At 60.4% G+C, this 20615-nt stretch overlaps 2 protein-coding genes and 1 long non-coding RNA gene across 4 annotated transcripts; 2 read left to right on the plus strand and 1 right to left on the minus strand.

Annotated features, from left to right (window-relative positions):
• Window positions 1-8556: 8556 nt before the first annotated feature.
• IRX2 (iroquois homeobox 2) lies at window positions 8557-13770 on the minus strand. The gene is made up of 5 exons (XM_086675587.1): window positions 13434-13770; window positions 11710-12115; window positions 10717-11445; window positions 9858-9932; window positions 8557-9147 (listed from the first exon to the last, which is right to left on the minus strand). The coding sequence occupies exons 1-4, from the start codon at window positions 13680-13682 to the stop codon at window positions 9880-9882; spliced, it is 1437 nt and encodes a 478-aa protein (XP_086531713.1). The 5' UTR covers window positions 13683-13770; the 3' UTR covers window positions 8557-9147; window positions 9858-9879.
• A 750-nt stretch (window positions 13771-14520) lies between these two features.
• Window positions 14521-16583, plus strand: LOC147583987 (uncharacterized). Of its 2 annotated transcripts, none has more exons than XR_015240344.1 (2): window positions 14521-15088; window positions 15570-16583. It is a non-coding gene; the product is annotated as an uncharacterized LOC147583987 (long non-coding RNA). The 2 variants fall into 2 exon arrangements; XR_015240345.1 differs by having other exon boundaries at window positions 14521-15079.
• A 490-nt stretch (window positions 16584-17073) lies between these two features.
• On the plus strand, window positions 17074-20297 carry LOC147583988 (uncharacterized). The gene is made up of 5 exons (XM_086691849.1): window positions 17074-17091; window positions 17209-17536; window positions 17603-17639; window positions 17934-18291; window positions 18322-20297. The coding sequence occupies exons 1-5, from the start codon at window positions 17074-17076 to the stop codon at window positions 18904-18906; spliced, it is 1326 nt and encodes a 441-aa protein (XP_086547975.1). The 3' UTR covers window positions 18907-20297.
• The last annotated feature ends 318 nt before the right edge of the window (window positions 20298-20615 follow it).

Below are 20615 nucleotides of genomic sequence, written 5' to 3' on the forward strand. Positions count from 1 at the left end.
TTTTAATTTTTAAATCATATATTGTCAGGACACAAATTATATGAAAATCTTGTTTGTTACGAGGGGTAATTTGGCCCAAGACAAGAAAATGATCAGTGGAATAAATACACAGTTTGTGACTTTATTTTACCACAAATCCACAGGTGGCCGCCCCTCAGAACAGAGCGTCTGGCCCGGCACAGTGACCATGAATTCGGTCCTCCCCATGAGGTCCATAACCTCCATGCAAACCATGCTCACACATATTTGTGATTTTGGTATTTGAAGGTGTATTTCCCCAGATAGAAGGGTAAAGCCCATTGTCTTGAGCAGTTCACAAACCCGATTTACAAACGTTCAGTATTCAGACCTAGAGTGTGGGCCTCATCTGTCCCCCGGGTCCGTGGACGTCACTGGGCCTCCGGCTGGGGTGAGGTCTGTGAGTGACCCGCTAGGGCAGGTGGGTGGCCATGCGGGGGCCAGCCGGGGGGGCAACAAGGAGCCCCCTTGCAGAGCCTCCCGGTTGGAGGAGGCGGGCATTGGGGGAAGGGCCATTTGAGCCACTCAAAGAGCCACACAGGGACAGTCATGAGGGCTGCCCCCGCCCCTGGGGCAGTATGGAGGCGGCCATCTTGCATTGTCTCCTCTGGGGTTCCCAGACCCACAGCAGCCCCCTCCCGAGTGCATGCACCCCTGCGGGGCCAGCCAGAGCCAGAGGGAGGCCACCCGCCCCAGACAGAGCTCGCACTCTGTCTCCTGCAGAATACACTGCAGGGGATGACCCCACTGTAGCAGCCAGCACCTGCCCCCAGCACGCCCCCCTGAAGCCGCCAGTGCTCAGGTAAAGGTGCCCCGGCACCTGCCATCCTGCTTCCTGCTCCACCTGAGAAGTTTTCTGCCGGAGGCTTCCCCTCCCCCCCCCCCCCACAAAGAGTCAGGCCAGAAGTGCCCCCCTGGCCGGACAGTCACACATCCCTCCCCTCCCTACTCCCCGGAGTAGGCCTGCTTCCTGCTCTCCGTGCCTTGTCTGCACCGGAAAGGGCCGGAGAGGAGGGGTGCGCACCTGAATACGTTCTTCGCTTCTACTTCCCACGGTGAGGTCCCAGTACAGTGTTTACAATAGAACTCATTTGTGGGGCTGCCTCCTGGCAGGCGGGCTTTATCTTTCTGAAGGCACAGCCTTAAAAAGTCCAGCCCCACAGAAATGGTCAACACACTCTCTCCCATCCGGGCGTGGGCTCAACCTCCCCCTCCCCCCACCCCAATCAGGCCCTGCCCGAAGCAGGTTCCCAAAGCCTGGGCCCTGCGGGCAACTCCTGTTTATATCTGGGCCCATGACCACCAAGGGCACTTTTATTTGAGGGGCTGAGGATCATATAATCCTTACAAAACAAATTGTTTTTCCACTGCTTGAGAGTGGGGAAGAATAAACCTGGAGCTGGTCTGCGCCTCCTATTTAAATAAACTAACGTCATGGCTGGGCACCGACCTCGGGGAACCTGATCTGCACCCCGTCCCCCCCTGCACTTGGGCCCAGGGGTGGGGGGTCTCTAGGCCTTGGCTGGCCTATCCCATACCAGCCGACCAGCATTTCCTGGTCTGGGGCTGTGCAGACCTCCAGGGTGCAGTTACCCCCCTCCCCCGGGGGGTGTGAATGGCGGGAAGGACTGAGCTGAGGTCGCTTTGGGGCCAGGACATCCCCCAGATGCACGAGGCCTTGACCCCCAAAGGTTAGGTAGGGCACCACCTCCCCAGATCCGACCCTCACCTCTCAGCCCCTCCCCCCAGCGCCCTGCCCCGCCCCCACCTCGGCCTCAGGACCGTCCCCCAGCCAGCAGGAGGCCTGAATGTTTCAAGCGACTCCCTCCAGCGACCAGCTCTGAGCCTCTAAGTCGAAGCTGCCTCAAGAGGTCCGGAAAGGAAGGGGTGGGGGAAGCTGGATTGGAGGCCCCCCCCTCCAACACACACACGCAACGCGTTCTGCGGGCTGTTCTGCGAGGCTGTAGCACGACGGAAACCAGGCGACTGGGCCCGCTCCAGGGCGCCCCCGTTGGGCCTCGGGCTGCGCCGCCTCCTCAAGGGCTCCTCACCCCCTCCAGGCAGCCCACCGGCTGGTTCTTCGGGAGGAGCGCGGGGATGGAGTCTGGCAGTAGGTGGAGGGAGCTGCATTTGCTCTGTTGGGCGTGTAAACCCTGCCTTGGTCTGTAAACTTCCCAAAAAGAGAGAAGCGGAGGTTTCGCAGGCCACTGGTCTTCGGCGAGCGGTAGCTGAGAGGCCAGCCGCCCTCTCGAGTGCCGCGACCCTCCCTCATCTGCAGCGGTCCCGGGGGTGCCACCTGCCTGGGGAAGGGAGGGAAGGGCGTGCGGGGCGCAGCGCGGGGTCCCTTCGCGCGCCACTCTGAGGACCACCCGGCGCGCAACACAGGCCGTGGCAGGTGCGGGGTCCTGGCTCTCAGCAGCTTCGGGGCGTGGCCCTCCAGCCCTCCTGCCGCCGGACACGCGGTTCCCGTGCGGGAAAGGGGACAGAGGGGGACGCCAGAAGGCGCGGCAGCTCTGAGCGCAGGGTCTCCAGTCCCCCCCCCCCCCCCCCCCCCCCCCGGCCGAGCGCCACACCCCTCACCTCGGAGCTGCGCTTCCCGAGGGGAGGTAGGGAAGGGGATGGGGACCCGAGCCAGTCACGGAAGGGGGTCCAGAGCAGGGCTGGAGGGCGGAGAGGAAGAGGCCAGCCTTCATCGGTGGGAGCGGGTGGGCCTCCCCGGAACCAGCAGCCGTCGTGCGTTGCCGCAGGCTGGTCCACCGCCCAGGGCTCCTGGCTGCGGCCTGCCCTAAGGAGGCTCGAGGGCCAGATACCCACGACCCCAAACGGATGGGGCCAAAAGTGGGGGGACAGGGCAGGCAGCTGGACACTGGGTCCTCAGACCACAGTCGCCTGCGGCGTGGGGCCACGGGAGGTCCCAGAGTGCCAGCTCACCCTCCTCCGATCCAGCCAGCCCCCCACTTCCAGGTGTCCCCAGCGCCCCACCGCCGCGGGCTCCCGGCCGAGACCCTGCGGAGACTCTGGCCAGGCAGTCCTGCGCAGGCGCAGCCCCAGGCCTGTCACCGCCTCTCCACGGGCCCTTGACCCGCCGTGGCTCTACACTCTACAGGTCGGGGGGGGGTGGGGGGGGCTGCCTTTTGGGGCCTCGATGTGACCAATGAGGCGCACGCGTGGCGGCGCTGCACCGGAGGACCGTGGGGCAGAAATGGGTGTGGGGTGTCGGCCGAAAGACGGCTTAGGCTTCTGGAGAGCTCGGACGGAAACAGTGCCCCCAAGAAACGCTGGTAGCTGTGCCAGCCCAACACGCGTGTGCTCGGACCGACCCTGGAGGGGCTGTGCCCACAGGAAGGAGCTTGGGGTCCTCGGGGGAACGCAGTTGGCACCTCCAGCTGGAGCACCCGCACTCAGGGCCACGGTGAGGGCGACAGCGGGGACAACTGCGGTCCTCCGTGGGCGCCGTGGAACAGCTTCCCCGGCAGACGCCGCCTGTCCCCTGCGAGCTCCTCCGGCGCCTGTCATCGGCTGCTGCCGCTAACCCAGGCCACCTGCTCGTGCCCCTCTGACCAGCTAACCCATGGCCCAGCCTCTAGCCGCCCAGGACCACCCCGCGCCAGAGCGGGTGCTAGAGCGAGGCTCCCTTCAAGCCCCAAGCCAGGTCGGCCCCTTTCCGGGGGGAATTCTCCCCGCCTAGGAACAGGGGTCCTCGCCCAGCCCCTCTCCCCCCCGCTTAGAAGGTGCCAGGGGTTAAAACGTTCGCTCTGCCCTTTCTCTAGATCTTGGAGAAGAGGCGAGAGCTTGGGCACCTTTCTGGGCCTCAGACCCTGGTAGCTGCTAGCTGTCCCACTGCCACTAACTTTGATCAGGCCAGCCTTATTAATTCCAGCTGCACTCTATTTGCTTATTATTCCCCCCATTTTCATCCAGAATCATTATTTACAGCCTGGGGGAGGGGGAGGTGCCCACTGCGGGAATGGAGGTTGGGAGGGGGCTTCTGAGAGCGGGAAGGTGACTGTGGCTGTTTCCCCCCAAAGCCACCAAAAAGGAAGCCCAGCTCTTCTGCGGATCATTGTTCAAGAGCATTAACTAATTATGGATCAGAGGAGTGGAAAAAAAATACTCCTTTAAATAACCGAAGGTAATTATAACCCTGTTGTTGACACTAAGGATTAATAATTGATCAGGAGTTACACACAATAAATTGTCAATTTATCTCCCCACAAAAATGCCAGTGCTGTGCAATGCTTCCTACCTGCCCTCTGGGCATTTCCTATAAAGACCCACTCTGCTCCCATTTGCAAGCAGCCCCAGACCTCAGGGTGTGCTGCTTCCTTCAGAGCATTAGACCTAATTTGTGCTCAGGTCCATGCAGAACAAAATAGCACTGGGCACCTTTTTTTAGAAGGCTCTCCCTTGTGATCTTGGGGCCAGACTTAAACAAACAAACAAAAGCCATTTTTCCTCTTTCCGTCTACCTGGGAGCTGGGAGGAACCGAGGACAGAGATTTCACAACTCACTCCCTTTTTATTAGATGGCCAGAGTAGTCCTTAATAACATCTTCAATTTTTATCTTTCTCGGAAAGAGAGAGAACGCTCTGCCCTCCGTGGAGAGAACACAAGCCTGTTCTCTGCGTGGAGGGTGGAGGGCAGAGGTGGGGGTGAGTCTACATCCCTCTATTTGCAGGAGATTCGGGTGAAAGGTTAGCAGCCCAGCGAAGGGGGGTCTGCACCCCAACACGAGCGTTTTCTCCTTTGCCTGCCCAGACCGAGGCCCCTGGCACATCACCAAATACTGGTCTCATGCAGCTCCCGCCAAAGCAGAGGGGAAGGCTGGCGCGTGCTTCCATTCCCGCCGAAGGAAAGTGATTTCCAGCAACTGGAAAATTATATTGTCATAGATTACTCCTCCTCATAATAAGCCTTTAAAATATCTGTAGGGATTTGTCACTTACATAAAGGTTTGAAAATACATCAAAGGGACGTGTCCCCTTTGCGATTTGTAGAAATTCAAATGATGTTAATCATAATATCCACATATCACAGACTGTTGTGTTTTGTTCCCAAGATTGCCTCGTGGGTTAACACACTTTTTAAATGTTTGAAATGTTATTGTTGTGAAACCTGTGCAGCTCTACGTATATCCTTAATTTGGGGATAAAATAAACGGGTTTTTTTTTTCCTTGAGATTTCCAATTTGCACTCAGGAAAAAACCCATCTGTCCCATAATCACTGCATAGGGTTCTCTGGAGGAAACTTTCTAATAATTCGGGCTGTTCTTTCGATCGGAAAGGGTCGCCCCCGACGGAATACGTTGGTTCGCAGTGAGTTTTTCTCACTGATGTCGCTCACCCGACACCAGCAGCGGCCGTGTGGGGCGCGTTTACTGCGCGACGTTGACAAACACGCGGCCCCCTTTCACTCCCCGCCGGCGGAGCAACCAGTTCGGGGCGATTTTCCGCGACCCCGAAACGCGCGCGGGCGGGAGGGCGCGCGGTTCTCCGCCCCCGGCCGCCCCCCGCGCGCGCCCGCAGGTGTCCGGGCAGCAGCGCGCCCCCCCCCCACCCCCCCACCGGCCCGTCCCCTCCGCGCTCCCGCCCTGTCGCCTCGCGTCCGACAAAGGTGGACGAAGTTCTTTTCAAGTTTCAAAGGCAGTCGCTGCGCGGCTCTGCAGAAACAATGACTCTTTTATTGGGAACAAATGTTGACATTTGCGGGGCGCGGGAGGCCGCGGCCGCCGGGCCAGCGCTCGCGGGGATCTCGGCAGCGCCCGGCCCCGCGGGCCCCGCCGGGGATGAAAGCGCCGATTCCGATCGCCCAGCCCGGGCCGCGGAGGGCCGCGCCGAGAGCCCCGGGAGCGCCGGGACCCGCGGCCGCAGCGCCCGGCCCGACGGCCCCGTGCGCCCCGCTCCCCGCCGGCGCTGGCTGCCGCCGCCCGTCGCGGCCGGCGCCGGCTTTGGCTCACCAGGGTCTACCGCCCGAAGAGGAATCGGACCCCACGGCGACCTCCTTCCCCCGCGAAGGGTCGGGCTCCGCGTCTGTCTCTCCGTCTCCTCCCCCTCCTCCCCCGCTCCCCTCCCTCCCCCCTCCCTCGCTCTCCTCCCTCCTTCATCTGCCCTAAAGATCTTCACGGAGAAGACCTCATAAATCACTCTGCATTTCGTTACAAAAGCCCCCTCTAAACACCTGCAGGTTTTAAGTTCTTAGCCCGCATTGAAAAATCAAGTTCTCCAGAAAGAAATTCAGGTCGGGAGGCAGGGTGAGTAAGTTATGGAAATCTTTGATAATTTGCTGGGCACAGAAACATCAAAGAAGACTCGTCAGGCTGAGCTAATCTCCGGAGCTGCTTTGGGTTCCCAGCAATCGAAAGGGGCAGTTGTCCGGAGACCGGGTCCTGCCGGGCGCGTGTGGGCGCGCGCAGAGAACCCACCGCGCGTGCAGGTCAAACCACCTCCGGTTCCAAAGAGGGGGAAGCTTCCATCAGGCCTCAACTTCTGAACGTAGGCACGGACATCAATTCTCGTTTGGGTTTCCCACTGGCCTACTCGAGACTTCCGGAAGAGACAGAGTGCTTTCACTGCTGTCTTCATGGCCTGCCTGGTCTTCCCGTGTTTAATTTGTTAAACGTCATTAACTTTCGTGCTTCTCAGAGAAGTCTTAAAAATGCTCAAATTCTAGTATTACCTAGAACAGATAGTGCTGCCACGTGCACGCTGTTCCCTGCTGGTTTAGGAAATACGGCGAAAATGAATAAAAGCAAGCCAGTCCTAGGCCTTCATATTGCAATCGAAAATGCTATCAGGAGGGGAAACATCATTATCTTCATGGAAATTCTATGAAGGCTTCATGTCAGAAACACAAATAAGCAAAGAGCTCACGGCTCCCTTTTACGTCTGCAGACCTCACATTTTTCTTCCAGACGCACTGCCACAGAGTGGCAAGGTTTCCCATGTGAAAAATCTCCCCTGTCACCAAGAAAGAGCTCAGCCCAAACAACTCCAGGTCTCTCTTACTCGGGGAGGCAGGACGGAGGGAAAGAAACAGAAAAACAAAAAACAGCTCTCTACACGAAGGGTTCGCTTTCTGTCCAACCTCCTCCGAATGCCTACATACTCAAAACCAACAGAATGCCTAAGGAGCAGCAGAAAACCAAAACCCTGATCTGCTCCTCTTCTGGGGAGAAAACCACAGGTGCCCCTCCCCACTGGCCTGGCTGGGTGTCCAGTGAACAGCCCCCGGCTTCGCCTCAAGTATCCAAGATTACTTTCAAATACCCTTTCTAACAAGACCCCAGCAAGAGGCTGCTAATTTCTACTGCACAAAAAGCCACTGGAGAGAGATCCGTTTGTCAATATCAACTGGTCCAGCAATTTCCCATCCGCAGACACATCGGCCTATCGTCGCTGGCAGATGTTTAGACAAGATTTTATAAATTGTTCAATATCAGCCCATAATGAACCCCAACTGACCATTCCAAAGCAGCTAAAAGCATCCGGGACGTCCCCCGCTGGGATCCAATAATGGGCTCATGCTGTAGCATTATTAATCATGGAATAAAATAGATGAACCTCTTGAAAGATAAGTGTATGATTGATTAAAGGGCAATCTAAGAAGCTATTATTCTTGTTTTATAACCGTAAGTTATATTCACTCAATTTATCTTTGGAAAGGAAACAAATGATTGTTCATTTCTTTTCTGAAATTATATTATATGGATATCCATATAATTTTGCTGAAAATTAAGGTGACAGGTTTGCTGCTTTTATGATACCCGTCAAAGGGAATACGCTACTTGCCTACAAATTCTGGACTTGTCCTATAATTAGAGAGTGAGCAGCCCAGGCCGCAGTCTAAGGTCGTTTACACTTTTCTTTCCCCCCAGGGTAAGGGTAAGAGCCACTGAAAGGAAAATAAATCTCTCCTCCCAGATTTTCGCCTTGCGTTCAACGTGAGTTATATGAAAAGGAGAGCTACGGAGTCATTCAATAAATCCGAATAATCTATGCCAATTTGGGTAATTTGGGCTTTAAAATAAACAATTACTTCCATCAGTAATTTATGGTCGGAGGAGTGACTCTGCACTGCAGGCTTTTATCGCAATTCTCAGGCTTACGTTCCTGAGGAGGTTCAATAAGCCAGCATGGAAATAAATATAAAACGGATCCTGATGCGAAAGTACGGCAGGTCATTTAATTTTGCCAAGTTAAAAAAAAAAAAAATGTAGGTTAACAAGTAATTTGCATATTCAGAGCACAAAAATCTTAATTTTCTTGCAATACATGTGCATATAAATATTCTAAAGCTGTGCATTATTGGCCTGCTGTGTATTTCTTTTTCATCTGTCTTTCTCCTCCACCCCCTCCTTCTTTTTTTTTTTTTTTTTTTTTTTTTTTTTGAGCCGGAGAAGGGAGAGATTATTTTACACATTTTCATTAAAATGCCTGAGGTCATATCACCTGGGGGGGGGGGGTGAGGAGGGGCTGCTAGGAACTGGGGCTCCCTACCCAAATCACTCTCCTAGGAAAAATGAGCCCCAAACACCATATTGTTGTAGACTAGTCTGTTTTTATTTACAATTTAAGATATAAATTAGTAGAGAATTCTTGTTAAACAACCAACAAAGATTGTATAACCAGCAATGTTCAAATAAAAACCAGGCAGAATTTATTTACAAAAAGTTTAGATTCCATTGCAATACAACTTGCATAAATTACTAGAAGCTTTATATCATTATAAAAATAAATATCAAATTTGTTTCCACTTCTTAAGTACTCAAGTTCTTCAATCACGTTTTATTTCTACTGTGTACATCTTTTACAAATAAATTTTACAGTAAATCCTATCACACCTATAGAATATATACCGTGGCAATGAAGTGATCAATTCAAGATATCCTGAGAAAAAAGATTGTTTTCAAAAGTCACACGTACATCGGGGGAAGCTATACTATGCCAACAAATTCACGTTATGTCCAACAAAGGTCTGTTCTGTCAGAGTCTGTGGCTCCTCGTTTACAGTGGGGCAAGATGCGGTCCAGATTTAGAGATGGTTTTTTTCTATCTGTATATTTATGAACTTGGGGAGAGAGAATGGCCTGCTGACTTTTTTTTTTTTCCAAAGCAATTGTGACACCTACCTGTGGACCAAGGAAAAAACCAAATCATCCCAAATCCTTCAGTTCCACATCAACGTTATCACATTACAAAAATGAGTCGACCTGAAATGATTCCGCCTCTCTCCCAACATCTTCGAGATCTGTGATTAGTAATTTTGCCTAGTTGTAAAGTAGGTATTTTTCCGAGATGCTGCTGTGAGCCAGGCGAACTGCAGGATCCTATCTAGTCCGTCTGGACACGGGGGGGCCAGGCCTGATAAACGGCCAGTGTGGCTCACTTCTCTTCGGGCTTACTGTGCAAACACTACCTCTAAAGGCTCTGATGCCCCACGCTCTGCACCACCAGCTCATCGGCGCCAGTGTCTACTCTATGTGTGCAGTGCAGTAAAAACGGTCCCCAACTGCATACAGATCCCCAAATTTTAGTAATCTATTTTTCAAAGAGAAGACAATTGCACTGGTGCCATATACATATTCCAGTGAAAGGAGTGATTCTTCAAAGCAGAACTGCAGTGGAAAAGGGGGGACTCTAGAGAGACCAGCTAGGTTCCTACTTAAAGGAAAAACAAAACAAAACAAAACAAAAAGACCGAAGAACGCTGCAGTGCTCTGTCCTCAGACTCCAGGACCAACCAGAGGCAGCAAACATACATTAAGCAAGTTTACAGCTCACTTGGTGGAGGGAGGCTGGGGGGGGGGGCGTGGGAGGTGACACCAGGGTCCCCACTTACTTGCATTGCTGAGCTGGGGCTTCTATAGGTAGGGCTGGACGCCCCCACCGACCACGGTGCAGCCCTCACTGGCATCTGTCAGGGGAGGGGGCAGTTAGTCAGAACCTGACCCCAGAGCCATCTGTCTCGCAGACAGCTGCACACCCACCAGCCCGCACACCCATGCACACTGGCTCCCCGAACGCACAAAACACTTTGGGGGAACTGTCTCCCCCCTCCCCCCACTGTTGGAGACAGACTGGGGGCATGTTTCCTCTTCCCGTTTTCTCTTCCTGCCCCCTTGAGTTCCTTCCACACGTCTTAACAACTCCAGCCTGAATTATGAGCAACCGAGGCACCCGGGAGAGGCCAGCGGAAGGGGCCGAGATTCTCGCTATTTGGAGGAACGGGCGGCTCTCAGAGTTGCTAGGACGGTTTGTTTCCTTGCAGGCAAAGGCGGGAGCGAAGAGTCAGTTGAGGCTCCGGGAACCCAGAACACTCTGCAGCTTAAGCCCAACCAACGGGAAGGCAAACTGCAATTTGCATTTGGTGACAATCGGTCTTTTGCCGAAACGAATCAATCAGGATAATAATACTAACAGTAATAACAACGGTAAGCTAAGTAAAACGGAGACAATTAGGGGCAAGCCTTCCTGCAAGGCCAGGGGCGCTCGGCCCTTCCCTCCCACCCCCCAACCCCGTGCTACACGCCCCCCCCCACTCCCCACCACTGCTGGTGGAGCCCGGCTTTCCGCCTACTCCCTGCCCTCCCTTCAACAACAAAGGCTCCCCCTGCCGCGCCCCAGGGTCGCCCGACCCCTCGCCCGGCTTTCTGGGGGGTGCTGGCTCCCCGGGGACCCGCGCGCCGCAGGCAGCCTACCTTTCTTGGGCTCGTAGCCGCCGCCCGGGGGCCGGTAGTGGGGCTCCAGCGGGTGCGCGCCCGCCTTGCCCGCGTCGCTGGCCGCCTTGGGTGCCGAGTGCAGCGCCTCTCCGGGGGCGGCGGCCGCCGAGTTGTACCGCAGGAGCCCCTGGCCCTGCAGCGCCGCGTTCAAGTTCCCGTAGTTTGTGTAGTTGCCGTAGAAGGGCGACGTGTAGTAGAGGTGGCGGCCGAGCAGCGGCGAGGCGGGGTACGGGGAGCCGCCCGGAGGCGCCCCGGTCGAGGCGGGCGCGGCGGCCGCGGGCAGCCCCGGCGGCGCGCAGCCCGGGCCCAGGCTCGGCTGCTTGAGGTCCGACGTGGCGATCTCGGCCAGAGACCACAGCTTGGGCTTGCTGGCGGGCTGCGGCGCGCCCGGCGACGTCCGGCTGCCCAGGGGCATCTTGCCGCCGCCGCCGCCGCCGCCGCCGCCACCGCGGGGCGCGGCCTCGGGCGGGGGGCTCAGCAGCGGCGCCTCCACGCCGGTGAGCGGCGACGAGGTCACGGGCTTGGGCGGCGCCAGGTCCCGCTCGCCGTCGTCCTCGTCGTCCTCGTCGTCCTCCAGGTCGTCGTACTTATCTTTGCACTCCGAGCCCGACTCGCACAGGGGGTCCCCCGCCCGACAAGACAGCTTCTCCCCGTCCGACTCGGCCGAGCACGAGTGATCCGTGAGCGAGTCGACGTGCAGGCTGATCCCTGCAGGGGCGCGGGCATGGCTGTGGTGCGCGGGGACAGCACCCCCACCCCCCCTCCCCGCGCCCCCCACGTGATCCCCCACCCCGGCCACGACCCGGGGCGGGGGGGGGGGGGCAGCAGGGCCTCCCCCGGGAAGCGCGCGAGGGCTCGACCGGCCCCACGCGATCCTGGGTGGCGGCGCGCGGCGTCTCCCCGGACCTCGGCTCTGCGCCCGCCTGGGGAGAAAGCTCCCCGCGGCCTCGCGCCAGCCGCGGCCCCGCTCACCTTCGTCCTCGGCCGAGGTCTCGGTGCCCTCCTGCGCCTTGTCTGGACTCTCCCCCTTGCTCCTCGCCGCGTCGCCCTCCTCCTCGTCCTCGTCCTCGCTTTTGTTCCTCGGGGCCCACGTCATCTTGTTCTCCTTCTTGAGGCGCCGGCGCGCGTTGGCGAACCAGGTGGACACCTGCGTGAGGGTCATCTTGGTGATGATGGCCAGCATGATCTTCTCGCCCTTGGTGGGGTACGGGTTCTTGCGGTGCTCCTGCAGCCAGGCCTTGAGCGTGGCCGTGGCGTCCCGCGTGGCGTTCTTGCGGTACGCGGGGTCGTTGAGCTGGTAAGGGTAGGCCGCGCTGCCGTATGGGTGGTAGCTGATGGCGCCCGCCACCCCGGTCGTGTGCGCGTCGTAGGGCGCGCCCTGGAACCAACGAGAGCCTGGTGAATGGGGTGCGCGGGGACCTGGCCCGCATCCGCCCTCCCGACGCTGCCGTTCCCAGGGTCAGGACCGCGCTGGAGCCTCATTTCCCGGCAGCAAAAGAGCAGGGAGGAAAAAAAAAAAAAAAAAAAGCCCGCAGCGCATAACGCAAGACAGGCTGTTGACCACGAAAACGCTGCAGTTCTAACCTCGCATTTTTGAACTACTTCACTTTGCTAAAACGGCACAACTTCCCCCCGTTGTCCCTGAGCTGCGGGCACGGATGCACGCGGACGTGCACACACACAGGCCCGCAGGTACTTTCTTGATATCTAAATTTCTCTGGCTGGCTCCCCCTTCTCCCCCTTCCCCGCCCTTATATGGTTAAAAAACCACCCCAGAGCCCCCGCTCGGCTATTCACCGCTCTGAAGCTCGGCAAATCCAATTTGCAACTCAGAAGCCAGTCACCGTTTCGAATTCTTCAAATACGCGGTAATTAGCATTTTAATTCAGCCTTTAACGTTTAAATTCGAGACATTTGCAGCCTCCGCCAAGGCCCCGGCGACAGGGCCGCTGCCCTGGAATCCCACCGAGAGCGGGCTGCGGCGACAACCCCCCCCTCCCCCCCCCCCCCCCCCGCTCCCCCCGTAACGGCCTCGCTCGCCCGAAACGGGCGTCAGCAGCACCCGGCGGGCCGGGCCCAGCTGCGGAACCAGAGGCGCGCGGGCCGACCCCCGGTCGGGGGAGCAGTAGCTGGCCGCGGCACGCAGGGGACGGGCGCGGCGACCGGGGCCGCCACACGCCCGCCCACACCGTTTTTCGAAATCTCGGCCTGTGGGACAGATAAAGGCCGAGATCGTGGCGCACCAGGAGGGGTCCCGGAGCCGCCGCCCGCTGCTCCTCCCGCTCCCCCAACCCGGTGACCCCGAGCCCCACAAGTAACCCCCAAGCGCTCCGCGGTCTCCGCGGAGGCCCCAGCGGAGCCGAGACCCGCTCCCCGAGCCAACGGGAGCGCGCCCCCGGCCCGCTCCGGACCCCTCGCCAGGCTTTGGCGCGCGAAGCGAGGACCACCCGGGACGGATTCCCGACCCCAGCAGCGGGGTCGCACTTTTCGGGCTCTTTGGGAACGTCACCGCGGGAGCCAGGGGAGAAGCTGCACGGACCCCCGGCCTGAGTAACGTCGCCGGGCCGGCCGGGCCCGCCAGCGGCGCGAACGGCCCGGGTCCGAGACCCCGGAGCCACCGCCCACGGCACCCTCCCCGCGCCCTCGCGTCCCGATCGCGCCCCCCCACCCCCCGGCACTCGCCCGCGCGCGGTTACCATGTAGGACGGGAAGCCGGCGGCGGCGGCGGCGGCGTCGGCCGAGTACTGCAGCGGGCTGCCGAAGCCGGAGGCCGCCTGCGCCGTGAAGGCCGCGGAGCCCGGGTAAGGGCTGAACGCCGAGCCCGACGCCGAGCGGGCCAGCTCCTCGCTGCGCGGCGCCGCCAGCGCCGACGCGCCGTACGCCGGGCACGAGTAGAGCGCCAGCGAGCCGGGCGCCTGGTACAGGTAGCCCTGCGGATAGGACATGGTGGGCGCGGGGCGCCGGGCCCGCGTCACGCCGAGCAGCGGGCAGGGCGCGCGGCGCCCTCCATCCACGCCCGGCCGGGGCGCGGCGCGGCGGCGGGCGCGGGGGCCGCGGGCCGAGGCGGGCCGGCCCGCGCACTAGCCTGCGAGGCCCGCGGGCCGGGGGAGCGGCGGGGCGGCGGCGGCGGCGGCGCGGAGCCGGTGGGCGCAGCCGCGCGCCAGGCCGGCGGTCGGGGTTTGGGGGAGTCTGGAGTCGGGAGTGAGGAGTTGAGGAAGGAGCGCTCGAGTTTCCGAGGGACATTGGAACGCGGAGCTGTCCGTCACGCGCTCATCTGCATATTCGGGCGCCCGCCCCCTCCCCTGCTCCGCCCGCTCCGCCCGCTCCCGCTGCCGGGCCGCGGCCGGGGGAGGGGCGGGGAGGGGAGGGCGGAGGAGGAGGAGGAGGAGGAGGAGGAGGAGGGAGGAGGAGGAGGGAGGGCGGGGGAGAAGGAGGGAGGGACGCGCAGGCTTTTGTGGCGCAGTCGCCTCCCGCGCAGCCCCAGCCCGCGGCCCGCGGCCCCGCAGCCCGGCCCAGCCGAGCCCCGAGCCCCGGCGCGCGCCCCCTCCCACTCGATCGTACTCCCGCCGCCCCCCCCCTCCTCCGCCGACCTGCTCCCCTCCGCCGCCCCCGTCACCTTCCTCGTGCCCCCCCACCCCCCGCAGCCACAGCCTCCCCCCCCCCTCCCCGTTCGGCCCGCGGGGACTGAGCGGAGGCCATCCGCACGCAGGCCGGTCCGGTCCACTTGGGGGACGCACGGCCCGCGCCCCGCTCTGCGCTACGAAGAGGCCGGCCCAGGTGACCGCGCGCGTGTCCCCAGGCTCCGGCCGGGAGCCGCGGGCCGAAGGGAGGGCGGGGTGGCAGCGCCGGCGGCCCGGGTCCTCCTGGGGGTGGCGTGCGCGGCTCTCACCTCCACCTTCCCGGGTCCCCTCGGCCTCGCCGTGGAAGGCGCCCCGCGTGGCCTCGGGTCCGGTCGCCTGCCCCGCGCCGTCCCGCGTGTCCCTGCGGGACCCGGATCCCGGGCGCCTTCCTCGCGGACTGCCAGGAGGGCCCAGAGGTGAGCTTGCTGCCCCGAAGTCCACAGCGGAGACCCGGGGCTCTGGGAGTGAGGACTTTTGGCTTTGGGGAAGGTTTAGACACACGCCGCCCGTGTCCCACCCGCGAAGATGCCACCCCTCCCCCGAGAGTTTTATTTGATTTTATTTTAATAAGTTGACTCCTCCGTCGGACGTGTGTCGTAAAGCATTCTAGAGAATGACTGTCACCGGACAGACCGCCTCTGGCACGACGCGAAGCCTTGCTGTCACTTGGGGAGGAAGGAGAAGGAGCCAGGCCGCTGGCAGGAGCGCAGGCAGCGGCAGAGGTAGGCCAGGTAACTGGCGGCTCGGGACGTGCCTCTGGGGGCCCGGAGGGGAGATGCTTAGCGGCGGGCCCTGGGACCCCAGCCCCAGAAAACCCTTCACTCCATTGCCCCTCTTCCACCCCTCCCCCACCAGGGGCAGGAGGGTGCTGGGGGAGGGGGTACTGGTCCCCGACCGGGGGGGGGGGGGGGGGTGTTGCTCAGGAGGTCCACCGGGTATCCGTGTGTGCGGTCCTGGGCAGACGCCCACCCAACAGGTGCCTCTTCCCCAGAGGCCGCCTGGGGAAGGTTTCCTGTAAGGTCGAATCCCTGCAGGTGAGGGCTCGGCCTGCAGCCCTCTCGCCCCCACACTTCCCTGCACTCTACCCTGGCAGCCGGGTTGCCGAGTTCTGTTAAGGTCCTGCGGGGGCAGACCCCGGGCTAGGCTGCAGCCCAGTCCTGTTGGCCAGCAGAACTTTGAAGACATAGTTAAGCTGCGTTTGTCTTTCCCTAGGTCCAGGGGAGCCCGTCCCAAACCCAGGTGTCGGGCTTGAGAAGAACCCATCCTCCGTGGCCTGCAGGCTTGTGGCTCCTAGTAGGTGCCTGTTGCCTCCAGCGCCACCAGTCTTCTGGCTCCTGCCTCCCCAGTGCTCCCCCCTTCCTAAAATCCAGCCTCCTGGCTTCAACCTCCACATCGCCGCTTCCCACACACTGGGCCACTTGGAGGACCCAGCCCCCTGGTTCCCACCACGCTGCCGCCCCGCGTGGGCCGTCCTAACTCAGTGTAGGGCAGACTTTACACCAATTATTGAAGTGTCGAAAAGGAAAGGGAAAATGGAGGGGGGGGGGGCGGTGCTCCAGCAGTCGTCGGAGCATACCAGCGAGGGGTCTGGGATGTTTTTGGTCTTCCGGAGAGGGGATTCTGGGAGGTAGAGGCCTCGAAAGAGAGTCACCCAGGTGGGATGACAAATGTAACAGCCAACGGATCAGATTGCAGGCTTCGGGGTTCGCTTCCAATTAGATAGTTTAAGTGAAAAAAAATCAGGTCTAATGTTTATCACCAAGGATGATTGGCCTGCAATGTTTCCATTTCCAAAGGCCAGTTCCTGCTGTGTTTCATTAGCATTTGGGGCTCGTCCCCTCGCCCTCCCTCCCTCCCTCTCCCTCCACCCCCCTTGGGCCTGATCTCTGCCAGGGGCAGAAAAGAAAACAGCGAATTATTACAAAAACATCCCCAGTTTGGAGCAGGAGCGTATGCTCCGGATACACTCGATTTTGACATCAATTAAGTATATAAGCAGACAAGGCCACGTGGCTTTGGAGGGGCTCCCGCCGCCCAGGGCGCGTCTCCACCACGGCTGTCTCCTCTTCGTCTCTTTCGCGCGAGCTGCTGATTCTGAAGACAGCCTCTTCCTCCCGCGTATTTCCCCCAGCAATTACACCCCTCCACTGAAATCCAAATTCTCCATACTGCTGCCTGCTACTAATAAAAACCGTCTACCTTGCACTATTAAACAGTCGAATCGCAGTGCTTGCCGCTTTTATTGGTAGTGACTGTAGCAAATTAACATGCCTACGCAGAGACATTAAAACTTAGGCTCCGCATTGTTCCTGGAATATACAAACTTCGTTTCACGTTAAAGCTCCCGGATTTTTTTTTTTTTAAGTCACTTTCCTTGTCTTGGATTAAAGTTGGCTGGCTCTTCTTTTAAAACAAGTCAGTGGGAAAAACAGGCTGCAAGCGAGGAGGCCCGACGCGGTGGCTCGGCACGCGGCCGCCCGCGAGGGTGGCGAACTCCGTCTCCGGTGACCGCGGAGAGCGCAGGCCGCGCGGGGAGCGAGCCGCCGGCCCCGGGCCCCACGGCCGCCCGTGCAGCAGGGCGGGGGCCCGGGCGCTTTGGTGGAGGGCGAGGGGTGTCCGGGCGCCTGGCCGCGGCTGTTTTCGTGGCGTCCGAGCCGGAGCGGCGGACAGAGGCGAGGCCCGCGCGGCAGCCCCGGCCAGCTGCGGTGACAGCGCGATGGCTCGTAACCGTCACGTAGGCGGCGCGCGGTTTCGGGCTCGGTTTCCCTCTCCTCCCCTCCGCGCGCTGATGAAAAGAAGTTAACACCGTCGCATTTCTGTGTCTTGTCCCCACAGCCGCCGGTGCCTTTAGAGCGAGTCGGCGTGGACACGCACGTTTCAAGGAGCCGGGGCGTCCTGCGAGGCCGAGCGCGGAGAAAGGCCTGGGGCCGGGCTTGCGCCCGAGGGTCTCTCGGAAGGAGCTGGCGGCGCCGGCCGGGCCGCCTGGCAGCCTCGGTCGGCCCTGGGCTCTCGGGCGGGGCGCGGGGAGGCCGGGGAGCGGCGCGGGCCCGGGAGTCGTGCGCGCGGGCGGCGAGGGGGCGCTGTGGCCCGCGGCTGCGGCCTGGTCCCTGCAGCGGTGGCCCCGGCGCAGTCCCCGGCCACTGAACGGCTGTGGGCGCTCTCGCCCCGGCCCGGCCTACGTCTGTCCGCGTCGCTTTAACTTGGGGAAGAAGGAAAACTAGGCCGGGCGTTTCGATGAACCGAAGCCGCGCACGAACTTGCTTCACTCTGTCTCACTGCCGGGTAATGGGCGCAGTTTGTGGCGTTGGTGGCAACACTTACAAAATGGAACGTGTAATGGGGGGGGGGGGGGGTCGATTAAGGTGAACGTACACATTTCCCCCCAGGGCTGTGACTTTCGCCACATCGGCGTGGGCGCGTCAGGGCACCTGCCCAGCGTGTTCCGAATCCCTGGTCTCTGCTGGCCCACGACTTCCTTGGGCCCTGCAGCAAACGCAGCCAGAAGGAGTCGGGGGTCACGAAGTTCGGATCTGCAACTTCCTTTGTTTCCGTCTCCCTCTGTTTCTCGCAAAGCAGCGCTGGCCGCCGTGAACAGCGCGAAGAGCAAGTCCCAAGGAGACGCGAATCTCTCTCCGGCGCGGGTAACTCCGGGCTCGTCCGACGGGGCTGCAGATACGGCGCTCTTCGGAGGTTCTCAAACACGGTTCCGGTGAGACCTGTCCCCGCAGAGCGAGCGCGCGGGAGAACCCTGGCAGGCGGGGGTGGGGGGGTCCCCTCGCCCCTGGCCCGGAGCCGCCTGCGGCCTCGCGGGAGGAGACCCGAGGGCGCAGCCCCCAGAGGCCGGGGGCAGCCCGTGGGGTCGGGACCCCAGCACCGAGGGCACCTCTCTGGCTCCCCAGGCACCGGTGTTTGGTTACCGGTCGCTGACTCGAGCGTAGCGACGGCAGACCCCGGTGCCTTCGAGCGGGCAGCCAAGTGTGCGTGCTCCCCGCGGCGCCCGCCTCCGACGCGTCCCCACTTCCGCGCGTCCGGCGGCCTCTGGCCTCGGTCCCTGCCCGCCCCCCGCCTCCCCCCGTCCGCGTCCTCCCAGCTCCTCTGCCGCCGCTTCCCCCGCCTCCGGCGCGCAGCCCCCGGGCCCGAATTCCGTTCCCGGAGACCCGCTTCGGGAGCGGCCCGCGTGGGTCAGCGATCCGCGCGGGAGGCAGGTGGGCGAGCCCCCCCCCCCGCCCCCCTGGCCTCTCCCCCGCGCGCGCACGCGGACACGCGCCCGCGCGCCTCCGGGAGGGTCTCCCCGCTCCTGCGCGGACAGAGCGGCGGTCGGACCGGGGTCTGGCTTCGTTGTGCTCCTGGTTCGCGTTTCGGCTTTTTTTTTTTTTTTTTTAAGTGTTTCTGCAAGGCAAACAGTGTTCGGGACAACTCAGCTGCCCCCTCCCCGCCCTGCGGCAGCGCCCCCCCCCCCCGCCCTGGCCGTCGCCGCTCGAGCGGGGGGCGCACCTCCGGGGGCCGGCGGCGCGGACCGAGCGGAGCCCGCGGGCGCAGGAGCAGGTAGGACCCCCGCTCGCAGGAATACGCTGGCGAAGGAGGCTTCTCTTCAGCCGTCTGACGGCTGCTTTAGCGCCTGTCTGGGGCCGTGTTGCATCGCCTCGGGCTAACTCCTCGTGGGTCGTGTGTACCCCAAAACAGCTCGCCCAGACCGCCGACTCGGGGGCACAGGGCAGGCGCACAGGCCAGCCCGGCCCCTACCGAGCTCTCCCGGAGGCTGTGGCACACCTGGGATTGCTTAGGTAGGGAGGGCAGGAGGGTTTTGTTTCCTTTTTGTTTTCGATTTGTTTTGTTTTTCTTTTGGAAAACCGGAGAGCATGCGGAAGCCATTTGGCAAATTGCACCAAAACAGTCCTCATTCAAACTTCAGTTGGGCAGCATAGAAATGGCCGATCCCCGCCAGGGGGAGGACACGGGACCGTTTGCAGACAGGACAAGCCTTGCTGTGCAGAATCAGAGAGAATCCTCAGAGTCCGAGAGTGAAGAGGAGCCATTTGGTGGAAAAATGGACCCGAGATAGGAACAGACTGTGCGGAGAGCAGGTCTGAAAAGGCTCGAGGATGCCCCAACTCCCCAGTGATGGGAAATCAGAGAGCGCCCCAGGCGCGACTTTCCGTCCACTGGAGGCCACCAGACTAGGCCCGAGGGTGCAGGCACAGGGAATGTCTCTCACTGCAGTGCTGGCTGAAATTGCTGAGAGGAAGCTAGGGAGCTGTTCGGCAGCACGTGGGAGGTCAGCAGACGCCCACTTCTCTGGTCTGCAACCCACCACTTCCTGGTCCACCGCAGAGAGCAGGCCAGTGGAGGCAGGGAGGGGTGGCCAAGCACCGCCCGCAGCGTTGTTTGCCAAGTGCAAACTGGGGACCCCCGGACCGCAGTCAGCGCAGGCCTGGGTACGCAACGTGGGGCATATTTCATGGAACACAGTGGCCCCCAGGGGTGAATGTGCATGAAGGTAGTGCCCCTTGGGTCAAAGTGTGTAAGTCCTGAAGGTGCAAAGCTCAGTGAGAAAATCCTCCGAAAGGAAAATGATTCGGGCAAGATGATGCAAAGGGTGGAGTTTTATGGATGACAACATTCTGTGCTATTTACAGACGGGTGGGGGGCTGTCCCAGAAGCTGCCATCACAGTGTGGGAAGGAAGGCCTCCACTCCCCTGCAGGGTGCCTGAGTACTTGTGAAGGGCTGGGGGAGGGGGGGGATTTGGAGGGGGGTCCAGCGCTATTGGTGATGTTTTAATTCTGAAAAGCGTATCTGATGTAAATGTCCCACGAAAGGTGAATGATTATTCACTTGGAATGATGGTCACATGCAGTTATGTTACTCTGTACATTTCTATTGTGTGGAAATATTTTGTGTTGAAAATGAAAATAAAAAATAAGAGTTAACATTTTAAAAAGTGTTATACTACAGAAGAAGTATAATTTAGGGGTTTTATTTAAAAGCAAAACAAGGAGGTACCTGGGTGACTCAGTCCGTCAAGCATCCGGCTTTGGCTCAGGTCACGATCTCACGGTCCGTGAGTTCGAGCCCCGCGTCGGGCTCTGTGCCGACGGCTCGGAGCCTGGAGCCTGCTTCAGATTCTGTGTCTCCCTCTCTCTCTGCCCCTCCTCTGCTCGTGCTCGGTCTCTCTCTAAATAAACATTAAAAAAAATTAAAACCAACAAAACAAACAACTAGGTCTTGGGTTTGCCGTTCAGACCTTTAAATGGATTTT

The sequence above is a fragment of the Puma concolor genome, chromosome A1, assembly GCF_028749965.1.
Source record: "Puma concolor isolate L17-30 chromosome A1, mPumCon1.1.hap2, whole genome shotgun sequence".
Taxonomy (NCBI): Eukaryota; Metazoa; Chordata; class Mammalia; order Carnivora; family Felidae; genus Puma; species Puma concolor.

Coding starts and splice junctions, on each gene's coding strand:
- IRX2 (XM_086675587.1), bottom strand. CDS start 13,682: ATGTCCTATCCGCAGGGCTACCTGTACCAGGCGCCCGGCTCGCTGGCG. Junction 12,116..13,433: donor CCGGCTTCCCGTCCTACATG/GTAACCGCGCGC, acceptor CGTTGGTTCCAG/GGCGCGCCCTACGACGCGCA. Junction 9,933..10,716: donor CGGCTACGAGCCCAAGAAAG/GTAGGCTGCCTG, acceptor CTCCCCTGACAG/ATGCCAGTGAGGGCTGCACC.
- LOC147583988 (XM_086691849.1), top strand. Junction 17,537..17,602: donor CTCGCCCCGGCCCGGCCTAC/GTCTGTCCGCGT, acceptor GATGAACCGAAG/CCGCGCACGAACTTGCTTCA. Junction 18,292..18,321: donor TACCGGTCGCTGACTCGAGC/GTAGCGACGGCA, acceptor GGTGCCTTCGAG/CGGGCAGCCAAGTGTGCGTG.